Source organism: Drosophila santomea, chromosome 2R, assembly GCF_016746245.2.
Source record: "Drosophila santomea strain STO CAGO 1482 chromosome 2R, Prin_Dsan_1.1, whole genome shotgun sequence".
In the NCBI taxonomy this organism is placed as follows: Eukaryota; Metazoa; Arthropoda; class Insecta; order Diptera; family Drosophilidae; genus Drosophila; species Drosophila santomea.
Window position 1 is genome coordinate 12273597 of NC_053017.2, and position 13106 is coordinate 12286702.

General features: G+C 42.9%; 5 protein-coding genes across 5 annotated transcripts; 2 read left to right on the top strand and 3 right to left on the bottom strand.

The window, feature by feature from the left end:
* The first annotated feature begins 4453 nt into the window (after positions 1-4453).
* Positions 4454-5757, top strand: LOC120445898. Its single transcript, XM_039626552.1, has 5 exons — positions 4454-4618; positions 4675-4704; positions 4892-4966; positions 5449-5517; positions 5586-5757. The coding sequence occupies exons 1-5, from the start codon at positions 4523-4525 to the stop codon at positions 5658-5660; spliced, it is 345 nt and encodes a 114-aa protein (XP_039482486.1). The 5' UTR covers positions 4454-4522; the 3' UTR covers positions 5661-5757.
* A 197-nt stretch (positions 5758-5954) lies between these two features.
* Positions 5955-6407, top strand: LOC120445899. Its single transcript, XM_039626553.2, has one exon. The coding sequence runs from the start codon at positions 6008-6010 to the stop codon at positions 6323-6325; it is 318 nt and encodes a 105-aa protein (XP_039482487.1). The 5' UTR covers positions 5955-6007; the 3' UTR covers positions 6326-6407.
* Positions 6408-6902: 495 nt separating this feature from the next.
* LOC120445896 (bleomycin hydrolase) lies at positions 6903-8722 on the bottom strand. Its single transcript, XM_039626550.2, has 2 exons — positions 7982-8722; positions 6903-7924 (listed from the first exon to the last, which is right to left on the bottom strand). The coding sequence occupies exons 1-2, from the start codon at positions 8570-8572 to the stop codon at positions 7034-7036; spliced, it is 1482 nt and encodes a 493-aa protein (XP_039482484.1). The 5' UTR covers positions 8573-8722; the 3' UTR covers positions 6903-7033.
* A 670-nt stretch (positions 8723-9392) lies between these two features.
* Positions 9393-10373, bottom strand: LOC120445897. Its single transcript, XM_039626551.2, has 2 exons — positions 10214-10373; positions 9393-10114 (listed from the first exon to the last, which is right to left on the bottom strand). The coding sequence occupies exons 1-2, from the start codon at positions 10314-10316 to the stop codon at positions 9444-9446; spliced, it is 774 nt and encodes a 257-aa protein (XP_039482485.1). The 5' UTR covers positions 10317-10373; the 3' UTR covers positions 9393-9443.
* Positions 10374-11005: 632 nt separating this feature from the next.
* LOC120446773 lies at positions 11006-11818 on the bottom strand. Its single transcript, XM_039627917.2, has 2 exons — positions 11433-11818; positions 11006-11360 (listed from the first exon to the last, which is right to left on the bottom strand). The coding sequence occupies exons 1-2, from the start codon at positions 11491-11493 to the stop codon at positions 11227-11229; spliced, it is 195 nt and encodes a 64-aa protein (XP_039483851.1). The 5' UTR covers positions 11494-11818; the 3' UTR covers positions 11006-11226.
* Between the last annotated feature and the right edge of the window lie 1288 nt (positions 11819-13106).

The window sequence follows — 13106 nt, forward strand, 5'->3', positions numbered from 1 at the left end:
TTCAACTGAATTGAAAGTTGACCAAAAGTGTCCAAGCTAGATTGATTGAAAATAAATGAATATAAAAATAATGAAGTTAATGGCGATTTGTTGCATTAAAATATACGATTCTTCAGCGAAAATTAAGTCAAACACCTAAAAGGATTAGTTTTTTCACAGCTAATTATCTAGACATACAATTTTATAAAAAATTATCCGTTTTTTTTCGATAGCAGTGAAAATAATTGTCCAAAACTGGAATGCCATACCTCGTTGAATTCGTAACAAAATTCCCTATCGATCCATGTACATACATTGAAATGCTAGTTTTTGTCCTTTTTTTGCAAATTTTGATGATGGTATCGAAAATGCGAAAATTTGTCCAATTTTTTTTTCGAAAACCGAAAAAGTAGGGATAGACATATTTAGCTATGTTTATTAGCAGCACAAAACAGTCTTTATTTTAGCTGTGCGGCGATTTTTGGCCAAGTTATGAGTAGTGTACTAAAATATGTTGACACCTAATGCCGGAAATGTCCAACCGGATGTGCAACAAGTTAATAATTACTTTAATTAATCCATCAGTTATGACTGCTATCACCATTTCTATCGCATCGAAGGAGGCAGGAATGGGCAGCTGAAGATCCATTATCATCGCAAGGTGCTCCCAGGGAAGCCTGTTACACACGTTTCAACGCTTAATGCCCCACACGTTCCGAGCTTTTGGGGCGTGCTAAGCTGTCTGTCCGCTCCGCTGGCTGCCAATATAGTTGTCCCTATAACATACATACATATGCATGTATTTCTTGCAGTGTTTGCTGGGGCATGGCGGTGTCATAAATATTCTTTGCCGCTGCTTTATTTCTTGCCCCGACAACGACAACGACAACGGCAACGACAACGATGACGACTACGAGAAAGCAGTTTATCAATAATGCAAAACATCCCAGCTGGGAAAGGGGCTGTGGGTGAATCGGTGGCCACCTCCTGGTTCCCCATTCGGTTACCGTTCACTGGGAGAAAAGTGCCTGCTCTAAAATGTTATAAAATTCTTTAAAATACAAAAGTTTTGTAAATTAAATTGATCATAAACAGAAAAGAAAGAACGAGTGTCACTCTTAGAATAAAATACTGTTGCAATTGTGTTACGCTATTTTTAATTTTTATGATTTATCACTTTATTAGGGCTAATAAATATCAATAACATTTTGTCTATTCCCGTACAATTTCTCATCCAGTGTAGTTGTTGGCACTGGGATTGCCCAGCGAAGCGGCATAAGCCGCTTGGGCAACATCCCTAAAGCTCCTCGGCCTTCGATGCCATTCCGATGCAGAGTAGTCCCCAGTGACAGCGGCAATAGAGAGCTGGAGGAGCAGTAGAAGCTGGAGGAGCCAACAGGAGCAGTAAGGAGCAGGAGGCTAGGAGTTTGGAGCTTGGCGCTTGGAGCTGAAGGAGCTGGAGGAGCCGGAGGAGCTGGAGGTGCTGCACTCGCTCCCACTGTGCATGTTTGTCGATTTGACTACGATTGCGGAAACGTATACAGTTCGTTGATCATTATCCGGTTCGTGATGCCCTCGTTTGCCGGCGACGTGATGCAGCTTTCCGTAGTTGAACTGGCCCTATTGAAGTTATTACCCAGTCGGTTTGCTGCGAGAGGGCATCGCGGGATCTGGTTATTTGGCGAATATGCATCGACAACTAAAACACATTTCACCGGGACTCGAATGGCGCGGCTGGTTTATGTTTTGCATTAGCGCAATGCCTCCTCCTCCTCCTCTTCCATTTTTGGTGGCAGGCACTTTGTCAATTGGGGCAGTGGAGCATTAATTTCACTGGCTACTTATAGCGCATTAAATGGCAGCATTCAGATCTATGGGCTACTAATGGCCCGGGTGGTAATTGAATTTTTCATTCCCCCTTAATGCATTTTAAGTGGCTAATAGTAAAGAGCTGCCCATCTTTTACATATAATTTTTTGCATCATTTGTATTCATTCAAGGGAAATGGAATGTAATTCGTTTTAAGTACACACGAAACGCTTAAGCCTATTGATCTGTAAAATACTGTTTATTATGCATTGCTCATTGTTCATTAAGAAGTAATCTGGTGGTTTTTCAAGATCCCTTGATCTTAAACCCTTTTATACAGCTGACAATTACTGACAAATTGAGAATGTAGAACTGCAGTGAAATTCGGCAACAGAGGCACTTCCTGTGTGGCGTTTAGCTTCGGCTTGAAATCAATATTCGCAACTCAAAACGGGTGAGCATTTCGAAATCGCGATGACAGCTGACAGCGAGGCGAAGAAGCTGCTGCTCAAAATCAAATTAGAGCAAATGCGAAGTACTTGAAGGAAATGCGCTGCAAGCACAGGAAACCGGAAGAGGGAAGAACAAGAGCATCGCCAGCAAAAGTGGGCGGCCAGGAGGGGCGGGAGGGGCAGTGGGGTCACCCACAGGCGGAGGCAAAAGGTAAAATCAAATAACAAAACCTGATTCAATTGAAACTGAGGTAAGCTGCCGAGCGAACTGATTTATTGATTTTCAAGCAGCATTTTCAGCTTGGCTTTGCAAATTGAATAAAGTGAAATTTTAGGCGCCTCTATTTCTCCCTGCTCTCGATATTGTTCTATATATATAGTACATATTATATATGGTACAACTATAGTTTGCTTTGGCTGTCACACACTTGTAACTTGAGTGCCGCAAATCGCATTTACTGGGCTTGTTCTGCTTTAGTAAACATATTGGCTCACAGTTAATATTCAATTGTTTAAAATGGACATTTTCATTTTCACATTGTTTGCTTCAAAGTCATATATAAAACTTATTAGGAGTGGAATTAGTGTTCTCCACACTTTTTTGATCGCTTTCATGTGCATTTTGCGAGTTTTGGGAGCTTTAGGCGCATCAAACATTTTATTTACAGCACATTTACGCATTTTGGACTTTCGAACGTGGCACTTTTTATGTTTTTTCGTATTTTTGTCGTTTGTTGTTTGCGTTTGGCGTTGAGTAGCGGAAATAGTAAAAGTTTTCTAATGAGAAAAGTTTTCTCACAGACAAAGAGAGGAAGCGCCTGCGACAGAGACGGCAATATCTTGAGGGAGTGAGATGGCAGGCGGGCGAGTGTGAGGGAGTGACTAGAACTGCTGCAGCCTGCAGGACAAAGAGAGATGGAACGAAATCCTTGTTTCTGCTGTATTTAATCAGTCGCCTTGTCGCTGCTGTTTCTGTCTCCTTCACTCACTCAAAAAGTGTTCAACTACATTTTAAAATTTAAAAAATTCCAACTCTGGATCCGGAAATTTTTTTGTTTTGAAACAGTGACACTTCTTTGTGTATAATTCGAAATGAATTGTAAATTTCTTATATACTATTGCCTACTTTTAAGCGCCTTTATTAATTGTGGTTACTTCTGCTTAACAGTAGAAAAATTTTATTAAAATAAGCAGTTAAAGTGTCATAAGTGTCATAAGTGCTATAATAGCCGAACATATCTGATTTTTTATGAGTGCACTCCTTTTTCTTCCTTCGAAGGATGTGCGAGTTCTCACATCAAAAACTAAACACGTCAAAGTAAGCAACGGAAATGAGAAAAAAGTGCGCTTATTTATTTTTGTACTTTCTTTTCAACCAACTTCCAACCCCCCTCCGCCCATCCCTTCATCACCTCCTGTTGACGGTTTTCAGCGTTGTCGCCTGCACTTCTGTTTGACTTGACGCAGGAGCGAGCGAGAGGGAGGGAGAAGGCGTGGGACAAGGACAACGAGCTCCCAGCGGCGACATCAAAGCGCGTTATAATTCGGAATTATGCAAAAGCTTAGCAAACGTGGACGCATTGTGGCGTTTACAAGCGGAAATAATGAAAAATAGCGCGAGACGCTTCATCATTTGTCGCCTTCGCGTGGGCGACAAGAGGGGGGCGTGGCCAAGCGGAAGCGGCAGCAGATTGTTGCATAACGTTGTAACGCCAACAATACCGGAACACGGAGATTGCAGCTGTAAACCGAATTCGCTATAACACCTTGACTAGTTGCACTCCAAAAGCTGCACTGAGAGAAACAAGCAACAATGTCAGATAACAAAACTACTGCAAACAGATAGTTTTTAATTAAATCAAAGATACTTTTATTAAAGATAACTAAAATCATTACTTAATGGTTAACTTATAATCAAACAATTATATTACATTTTATTTCTCTCAGTCTAATAGAACTATTTGATCATGCTATCATTTTAAGTTCCCCACTCAAGCGGCAACTTTGTCTGTTCCGATGTATCTGCAAGATGCATCTTGCCCAATAATTATTTAATACGCTATTAACGTGTTTTTTGTCTATCGCCTGACATGTATCGCCCGCCCACAACTTTACAAGATTCTGGATAGCGTTTTTAACAAGGCAATTAAATGCAGCTCCCACTGGATTTATGGGCTATATAAAGATGTCGAAGTTGCAGCAACCGTACAGCAAAAGCCAAACGAATTGTACGGGTCATTTTCAACGATTTTAGTGAGCCGTAAGAACGTGACAGCTCGGAAATGAAGCTATTCTGCGTTGTTTTGGTTATTTACGTTGTGGCTCTGACCCTCCTCGGTGTCGATGGACGTGGTGGGGGCACCACAAGCGGAGCAGAGGTAGGATTCGGTGGTTTTAGTGACCTATCAACGGACTTAATCGTCTCTCCTTGCAGGCACCAAAGTTCGACGGCTTGTTCAGGCGGGTGAGTACACAGAGAAAAGGTCAAACTGCTGGCTGAAAGTGATTGCTAAGACTATTGGTTGGTTTTGGTATCAAACTAAAGGCGCCAGAACAGATGCAGCAACTCGATGCCAAGGAGGCTGTGCACTGGCGGCGCATTTACAATTTAGCCATCCTAATGCAAAATTTCGTTAAATGCCTACTTCTAGGCTCGGCGCCATGTCCCCGAAATGGAATCCGGCCTTCTTCAAGGCAACGAACCGCCTCCACCACCGAAGTTCCGAGTAAGAACTTAGTATTTTACATCAAAACTAGAGATTATGTAGAAGAAAATAGGGAAAATAGGGAGGGAAGTGTGAAAGTGCTCCTGACTACCCCGTATAAGAAATTTCTAAAGTCATTTACAAAATCATTTCGATATGCACCTTGGCTATGCTTATATGTATCAGCTTACTGCCTTTTACCTATTCAGGCACTTCTATCAATCTTATGAAATGAAGCCACTAGATGCCAATTTAGCCCTTCTAATGTAAAATTGTGTAAAATCCGCCCTTCTTCATGGCAACGAACCGCCGCCACCTCCAACATTCCGTGTAAGAACCTAGTAAAATGTAGGATTTTACATTAAAACTAGAGATTATGTAGAAGAAAGTAAGACAATTTTTCTAGTTTTGATACACCTTTTGGATTCGTTCCCTGCCTTTTACTTTTTAAGGGCACTTGAATCAATCATGATTTTCATTTGTAATTCCTGACATATTTTCAGTCCCGTCGTGATACATTGGAGGGCAACCTTGTGGCCAATGAAGACAGTCCACCACCTCAGCAGTTCAGGGTAAGTAAAGATCGCTATTTCTAATAAGTGCAGCGATCTTGAACCCATGAGTGTTCCTCATCCGACAGCAACGTCGTCAGGCTCCACCCGGAATACCACCCCCACCGGACGGTCTTCCACCACCACCGCAGTTCCTCCTCTAGAGTAACTTGAATGTAGAGCATAAAGTTGGGCGTTTGTGCATGTATTTGGGAACCACATCGAAGCTAATAAAAGTAGTTTGAAGCATTCCAAAAAGTAGCACACCCGTATTTTCCTAAGCCATTAACCATTAACCATAAACCATAAGGTGTAATTTTCTGGGAAATTCAACAGGCTAATCACCTGGTGCAGCTGCTCGGGGGATGATGGACCATAATCCTGTGACAGGTAGAAAAGCAAACCGGTTCTACCTGATTCAACTAGTCCTCCTATTTAAGGCGATTCCCGGCTCTTCAGAAATCAGTTTACATTTGTCTGCAGATCGTACAACACACAGAAACATTTCCAGATGAAGTTCGTGGCCATTCTTCTGCTGTGCAGCCTGACCATTGCGATGGTTGTGGCATTTCCTGATAACGACGATAAAAATGTTCTTGTGCCAGTTGATATGCAGCATGTTGCTGCACTGGCCGCAGCAGCAGATCCACCGACATCGGCAGACCAAGTCTCTAACAGCATACGCGGGCCACGTCATCTCCTGAGCAAGCTGTTCCAGCCCAAGACGGTGGTGGTGCAGCCGGTGATTGTGGAGCAGGTGGCTCCAAGACAGTATCCCGGCTATGCACAGCCCTATCCGTACTACAACCAGGGCGGACGCTACTGGTAGACCTGTGAATTTGTATTTTAAGCAGCTATTTGTAACTGAATTTAATAAAATAAAGACGCCTGGCCTTTAAGTCAAAGATTAATTTTGTTGTTCTTTATTTTGTGCGAAGGCAAATTCCTTAGAGCAAATCCCTTAAGTTGAATACGCTCGCCGACTTGTGCGCTGGCCACTCCAACAACTCTCGCAGGGAACTCCCTAATGCCTAATTAGACATGCCGGGCACGTAGTAGCGATTCCCGAAAAAACTTAGTGAAGGTCGCGCCTCGGTGACGATGACAACAACTGCCACAAAGGACACAACGTTGCGGGATTTTTAAATAATTTTATTCAAGCGATTGGCGGCGGGCACAAGAGTTCACAGGAAACTCAAAAATGGGACACTTTAAAAGTGCTTGTAGTCACTTGTTCACTACTTATGCTAATTTAGCGTGTACTACAACTATTTTCAATATATTCAACAACTAAATGCAAGCGTGCATGAAGAGTAATAGTTTCAGCTGAAATGTTTAAAAGCTTTGTAGTTTGAATATAAGAAATGTTAAAAATAACTACCAAATAATAATGATAACATGGGTGGTTTTGATGAAGTCGAATCTATTTGTATGTAAATTGAAATACAAAAGTTTTTCGTGTTTATTAAATATAAGCTAATGGGCAGTTAGTGGCGCACTTTTAATAAAAGATTTATTTTCGGTTTTGCGCAATGTTTTAATTAAGTAATGCGCCCATGGGATCCCAGGCGGGCACTGCCTTCCATTTGGGTATCCTTGCGGCATGTAAAACAGCCGGTGGGACAAATTTTTCGTGGACCACAATCTCGAAGGCGTACTCCCTTAACCATTCGGCGTCCAATTTGTTACCCAGGCTTTTGGCCGATTTCTTTTTCAATGCCTCCGCCGTATCCTTTTGGTCCTTGTCCTGCTCAGTAAGACTGCCGGTGGATGAGGACTCGCCCATTAGAGAAGCATTTATGGTGCGAAACTGTAGGGGCTGTTTCATGGCATCCAATCCAACAGATGTGAGCAGCAGTGCTGCATCCCGTCGGGATTCCTTGTACTTAAGTCGCTCTGCCTTGCTGAGGGACTCACCCACATGAAAGCCAAATAGCAAATCAAACTTGTGGGATCTCAGACTGAATGCAGCGGACTTCGAACTGATTGCCCGGCGAAGGTCGCAGGCCAACCAAACGGGCTTATCGCCCACCAGGGAATCCACTATGATCGGCATTATAACGTCCATGGATTGGTTGTTATACCTATGCGGCTCACCGCCCATCATATTCGAGCTGTGGGTGACCTGGTAGTTGCTCTGGTAGCTGGATGAGATTCGCGGATCGTGACCCAGACAAACAAAGGCGTCCAGACTCACAGTACACCCCACCATAACCTCGTAGAAATGTACCGCTGTCAAGTCGTTGAGGCACTGGTAGCGCTTCTTGTGATCGTAGAAGGACCAGTTGAAAACCTTGGGCGGTTCACCCAGGCAAATGCATATTACGTTAAAGAGATGCGGAATCATTTCCTGAATGAGATCGGGAAGATGGCAGCCATTCCCATTGAACGTAAACTGGGCATGCAGCATACTGGCATATTCACGGAGCTGTGAGCAGGGGAAATATATACATATATTATGTTCAGTGGAATCCCAAGTACCCACCTTACTCTTCAGAATAAGGTTCATTTTCTGAGTTCGCTGAGTGGAGAGGTAGCACTTCTTGGGCATAACGCCGTATTTCTTGACCAGACTAACGAACATCTGCCAGTTGCCGCCATCTGGAACGGCGTTCTTCATGAAGTTCCGAAAGCAGCGCCCATCCAGCGGTTCGCAACGCATCAGCAGATCGGCCACCGTCCACAGGAAGTAGTTGCATCGCTCCAACTTGTGCCAGAAAAACAAATGTGCGGCGGAGAGTTCAAAGTCCAGCGGAAGCGGCATCTTCCTATCCATCTCCTGCCGCAGCAGATCCAGACCCGTGCAAATCCATCCAGGACCTCCGGTGGTGGCCTTGCCCTGCGGCCCGATCTCTTGCCACGTTTTCACACCCGTGGGTGCGGAGCACAAGTCCGCCTCCGAGCGCAGGGACACGGCGATGGGATCCCGAGCGGTGCACACATTCTGGGCCAGACGATTCAGCGAAGACTCATAGAAGGCGGAGCACCAGGCGGACCACTGCGGTTCGGTCAGCGAAAAGCTCATTTTCGCATCTTGAGGAATGATCTTATTTCGAATATCGCCAGTGGTTGGCATTAGAGCACGCAAAAATAGACACTGTAAATTTAGACCTATCTTCTGGTCCGAATTCTTTTCGTCTATTTATCGCAATGAGTTTTAAATGAAAGTCGATTGTCAAACGATTTTGTTAATATAACGAGCTCATTTAATGTATATCTGTCTACAAACATGACAAGTTTGTCAAGGCGAGTGCGTCACATTTTGTGTTTTAGAAAGTAGCGATTTAATCATAACATTTTTTGACACTGTTCTATGAATTTCCAATTCGCATAAAAAAAGCTCGATGAGCAAAAAGTTCATTTCGCCAGCCGTAATTTATTTAAGAACATTTTTTCGGAAATAAGTGATTCTATACAGCAATGCAATCAGTCGATTTGTGGCGGTCAAAAGATCAATGCCACCAATTAAGAATTTATTAAGTTAGCTTGGGATAAACCCACAAAATGTATGAGAATTCGCTGGTTCATGTTTACTAAGGTTCGTTGGGAAATTCCCCCTTTTGAATACCAAGAACTGTTCATAAACAGCGCCGCAAGCTCGGTAATTGTATTCCAATGGCCACACGCCCTTAGAAACCATCTGGGTTTAGCAGCCTCTAAGCTGCCGATACGGTGAGTTTCCCGCTAATCAATCACATAACCGATGCTGGGCGGCATTTCCCGGTAATTGACCCAGCCACCCACGCATTTGTGGCCCCGGGTGGTTCAAATGGGAAGATTATGCCCAAGAACCCCTTCATGTCTGGTCTCCCGTACTTGGATTACACTCCAGAGCAGTAGATTCTAGAACATCTTAGCTTGTAAGCAAACATAGATACGAATTAAAGTCAAGGCAATTGCTGCAAATGCGCTTTATTACGAGCGACTCGTGTGAGATTACTTGGATCCTAGTACGCAACAGGGCGTAATGAGTCCTGAATATTTCTGTGAATGTCATCCATGGTTTTCTGGAGACCGGCCAGCACCTCTTGTTGGACACGTTCGGCATAGCTCCTTGCCTCCGCCTCTAACTTATCCCGATTGTTAAAGGATGCGCGATCGCCCAAGAAGGTGCGATCACCTACCTTGGCAATCACCGTATGATCAGCCAGTTCGACGACTATATCTCCATTGGAGTACTCCACCAGTGCGGGTTGTCCGTTGACGGGAACAGTTTCCTTCTCGTAAACACCGGCTTCCTTTGTGTGGAATACGTACACCTGTCCGTGATCATTCAGCTCAATGGCTCCATTTATCACCCTTAGACTACGTCCATCACCGGTGATGTAACTATCCTCATTCGCATTTCCAACGATGAAGCCACGTCCATCGTTGTGATATACGCTGGATCCCGAGCCACCGTTGATGATAACGTTGTTATGATGTCCACGGGTGCCATATTCCGGCGAGTTGTCTTCTTCACTGGAGTCGCCGTTGACGATCATCCTCTGGCCATCGGATCCAATCAAAACTGTTCTGCCATCGGGACCCCGAATGATTTGCCCAGCTCCGCTGGAGAGGAAGGTGTGGCCATTGTTTTGAAGAATCGTCTTGTCTCCATTTCGCTGTATGGTTGCACCTAAAAAAGTATAAAAATTAGTATGTGCGGTATAAATTGTTTAGTTTTTCATATTTGGATAGCTTTATTTCCATTTCAGTTGCACTTATATATACTTACCGCTAGACAGAGCGGCGATGCCGGCCAGCAGGCCCAGTAGAATCCAAGCTCCAGTGTTCGAGTGCATTTTGCAATGACTATGCCAATGCCAAGTGTAGTCCATCTATTTATACTACCCCACCAAATATCGGCTCATCGCGTCGTAGTCGTTCCATATATTCTATGAGATCGGTTCTCGCTGCCAGTACTCTCCCGCAATAACGGATAAGCAGATAAGCGGAGGAGGTCAGCGGTGAAATAAAGCGGGAATTGCCACCGACGGCTTGGGTTTGTTTACTTGCGGTTGTCGACAGAGCCACTTAGTCACCTCGTCACCGGTTTGCCAATTTGCTCCCGATTTGGTCGGATCGAGAGAGTGTGAAGTGTGGCAAAGCGAGATGGCGTTTTAGCCAGGCCAAAAGTACGCGTATTCGCCATCTAAACTGGACAGTTGGGCGCGGTGCAGTTTGCATTGTACTGCAAAAAATTTGTATAAGGAACGTGCTAAATTTGTTATCACGCTCAGGCCACAGAATTGAAAAAATTCCCACAAAACTGGTTTGAATACTTATCAATAAAGCCGTAAGGCTTATCAGTTTTGTATTTTCTATTACACAAACTATATTTAAAAAATAATTTACTTTGTTTTAGAACTTTTATAAAACTTTTTTATATATTTATTATTTTGTATTCATTTATTTGTATTTATTATGTATTTATATTGTATTCATTATTTCTAATTTGGAATATTAGTAGAGCTTAACTGATCTTTAACTGAGCTTTTAATCTCGTGGAATAATTTTGGGTATAAAGTAATGTGTATGTTTTTATTTATATGTCATAGACACATTGGTATACAACTGAAGCGACTATATTTAATTGAGTATGACCATGAATGAAGTATTTGCATAAAAGTTGAGTACGTTTCGGCGGAAAACAATTGCAAAGCAAAATAGTTGTAAAGTTATTCATATGATTTACTGTAAAGTGCAGCTAGACTCGGTTGTGGTCACGCCCCTACCACTAGGTTAAAATCAGTAACGCCACTTGCCGGTGTTTTTCGAATTGATGACTATATTGTCAGTGGAATCTTCTCCGCCATTCCAGGCTGGTCCGCCATGGGGTCCAGAATTCGAGGCAGGTCCCCATTTCCATGGCATGCCATGCACTGCACAAATGACAAATGTGGATTTATAAAAATAGATACAGATATAGATATAGATGTTGAAACACCACTCACCGCTGAGAAAGGCGAAGCAGAGCCAGAGCAAGAGCAGCCAGAGTTGTTGACAGAGGTACATGGTCAAGCCGAGGAGTTCCAATGATGGGGCGTAACATGGACACACTTATTTTATACGGCTCCAATAGCCAAGTAGCGCTCTATCTCTTTTTCGAATCGTATCTCTTGGATTGCTACAGTCTCTCGCTCTCTCTCCCTTTCTCTTTGGCGTGAGTATCAGTATCTTTATTTGTGCATGTTTGGATACGTGGAGGGGTTCGATAATGGCTTAAGCTCTAGCGGCTTATGCATAATGCAATTTTCTGTTCCTTGCACTCTTTTAATTCTCATTGAAACCTTCGTGCCAGCACTGTCAAATACACTCAGAGAAATTTGTAGTTAAGTACAGCAAGCTGGCAAAAGAAGTAAGCTGGAAAACTTTATTTTCTCAATTTTTTTTCAGATCTTAAAAATATGTTGTAACGAGTTTTTATTATATTTTGCAAAAATATTTAGAAATAGTTTAATAATAGCTCTTTTTTTTCTTTAAATATTCCAACCCATTTTGCAACCTGAATTTAACATAAACTTAACTAATGCAACTAATTAAGTCATTAGGTAGATATTTATTTGAGTGTAGACGCACAATAGTCGGGCAATTAAGAAGTTTCGCCATGTGGCTACGTTTCTAATTATTTTCAATTGAATTGCTTTGCTATACGTAAAACTTTTTCCATTGCTACTGCCATTAAACATATCGTGAAACTGCTCGGTCCCACCTCGAATCCCCGGCCATTGACATTATCCAATGTCCCCCGGCGTCGAGTGGGTTTATCGTGGATGAGTGGGTGTACTCAGGGAGTATATAGCTATCTAAGCTGCAGTGCATCGGGAAAAGTTGAGCTCTCGCCGAGCCAAGTTTCACAATAAAAATTAAACAGGTACTGCGTTGTTTGTTAATGACAAGCGTTTCGTTGTTGCTGCTTTGTTCGAGTGGCCATGGATTTGGATTAGTTGTCAAAGTGGAGTGATGGTGAAGTCACTTTGCTAAGATACAGCAATTGTAAAGTGGAAAATAAAATGCGATTGCAAAAAGTTCGTCTATCACTGGGAACAACTGAAGTAGTGCTCCTCCTCACACAATTATTTCAGTTCCTTAACAAATTATTGTTCTGTCAAATAATTATTTAAAAATAGATAGAAGTACATAAATACGCCTAAACCCTTCGGGTTTTTAAAGTAATCAAGTTACATACATGGTACCTTTCCTTAGTGGCATTTTCCAACACGCTGAGACTGTAATTGAATTCGGGCTATCAAGCGCAGGTTAAGAAGCTTAATTTAACCTGAATGTGTTGCTCTGGCTTTTATTGCCACCTACGCCCGTTCTTTATTCAATTTATGTGCGACTTACATTAGCCCAACTGCAAAACCGAGATCAGAAATGTACCTAAACGCCGGCAAGATAAACGACTTGGTGTCTGAAATACGGCTTGTACTAGTATGCTGGCCCATGGATGCCGGTTTCCATTTTCGGGGTTTCGTCCGGGGGATTCCCCTACAATCTGCGCCTGGTCAAAGGCAAATGTGCGTCCGTTGTGGGGATGCTGTTGCTGCTGCTGCTGCAGTGCGAATCGAATCGAATCGAATCGCATCGAATCGATTTGATTTTCCAATCAATTAAACTTTATATAA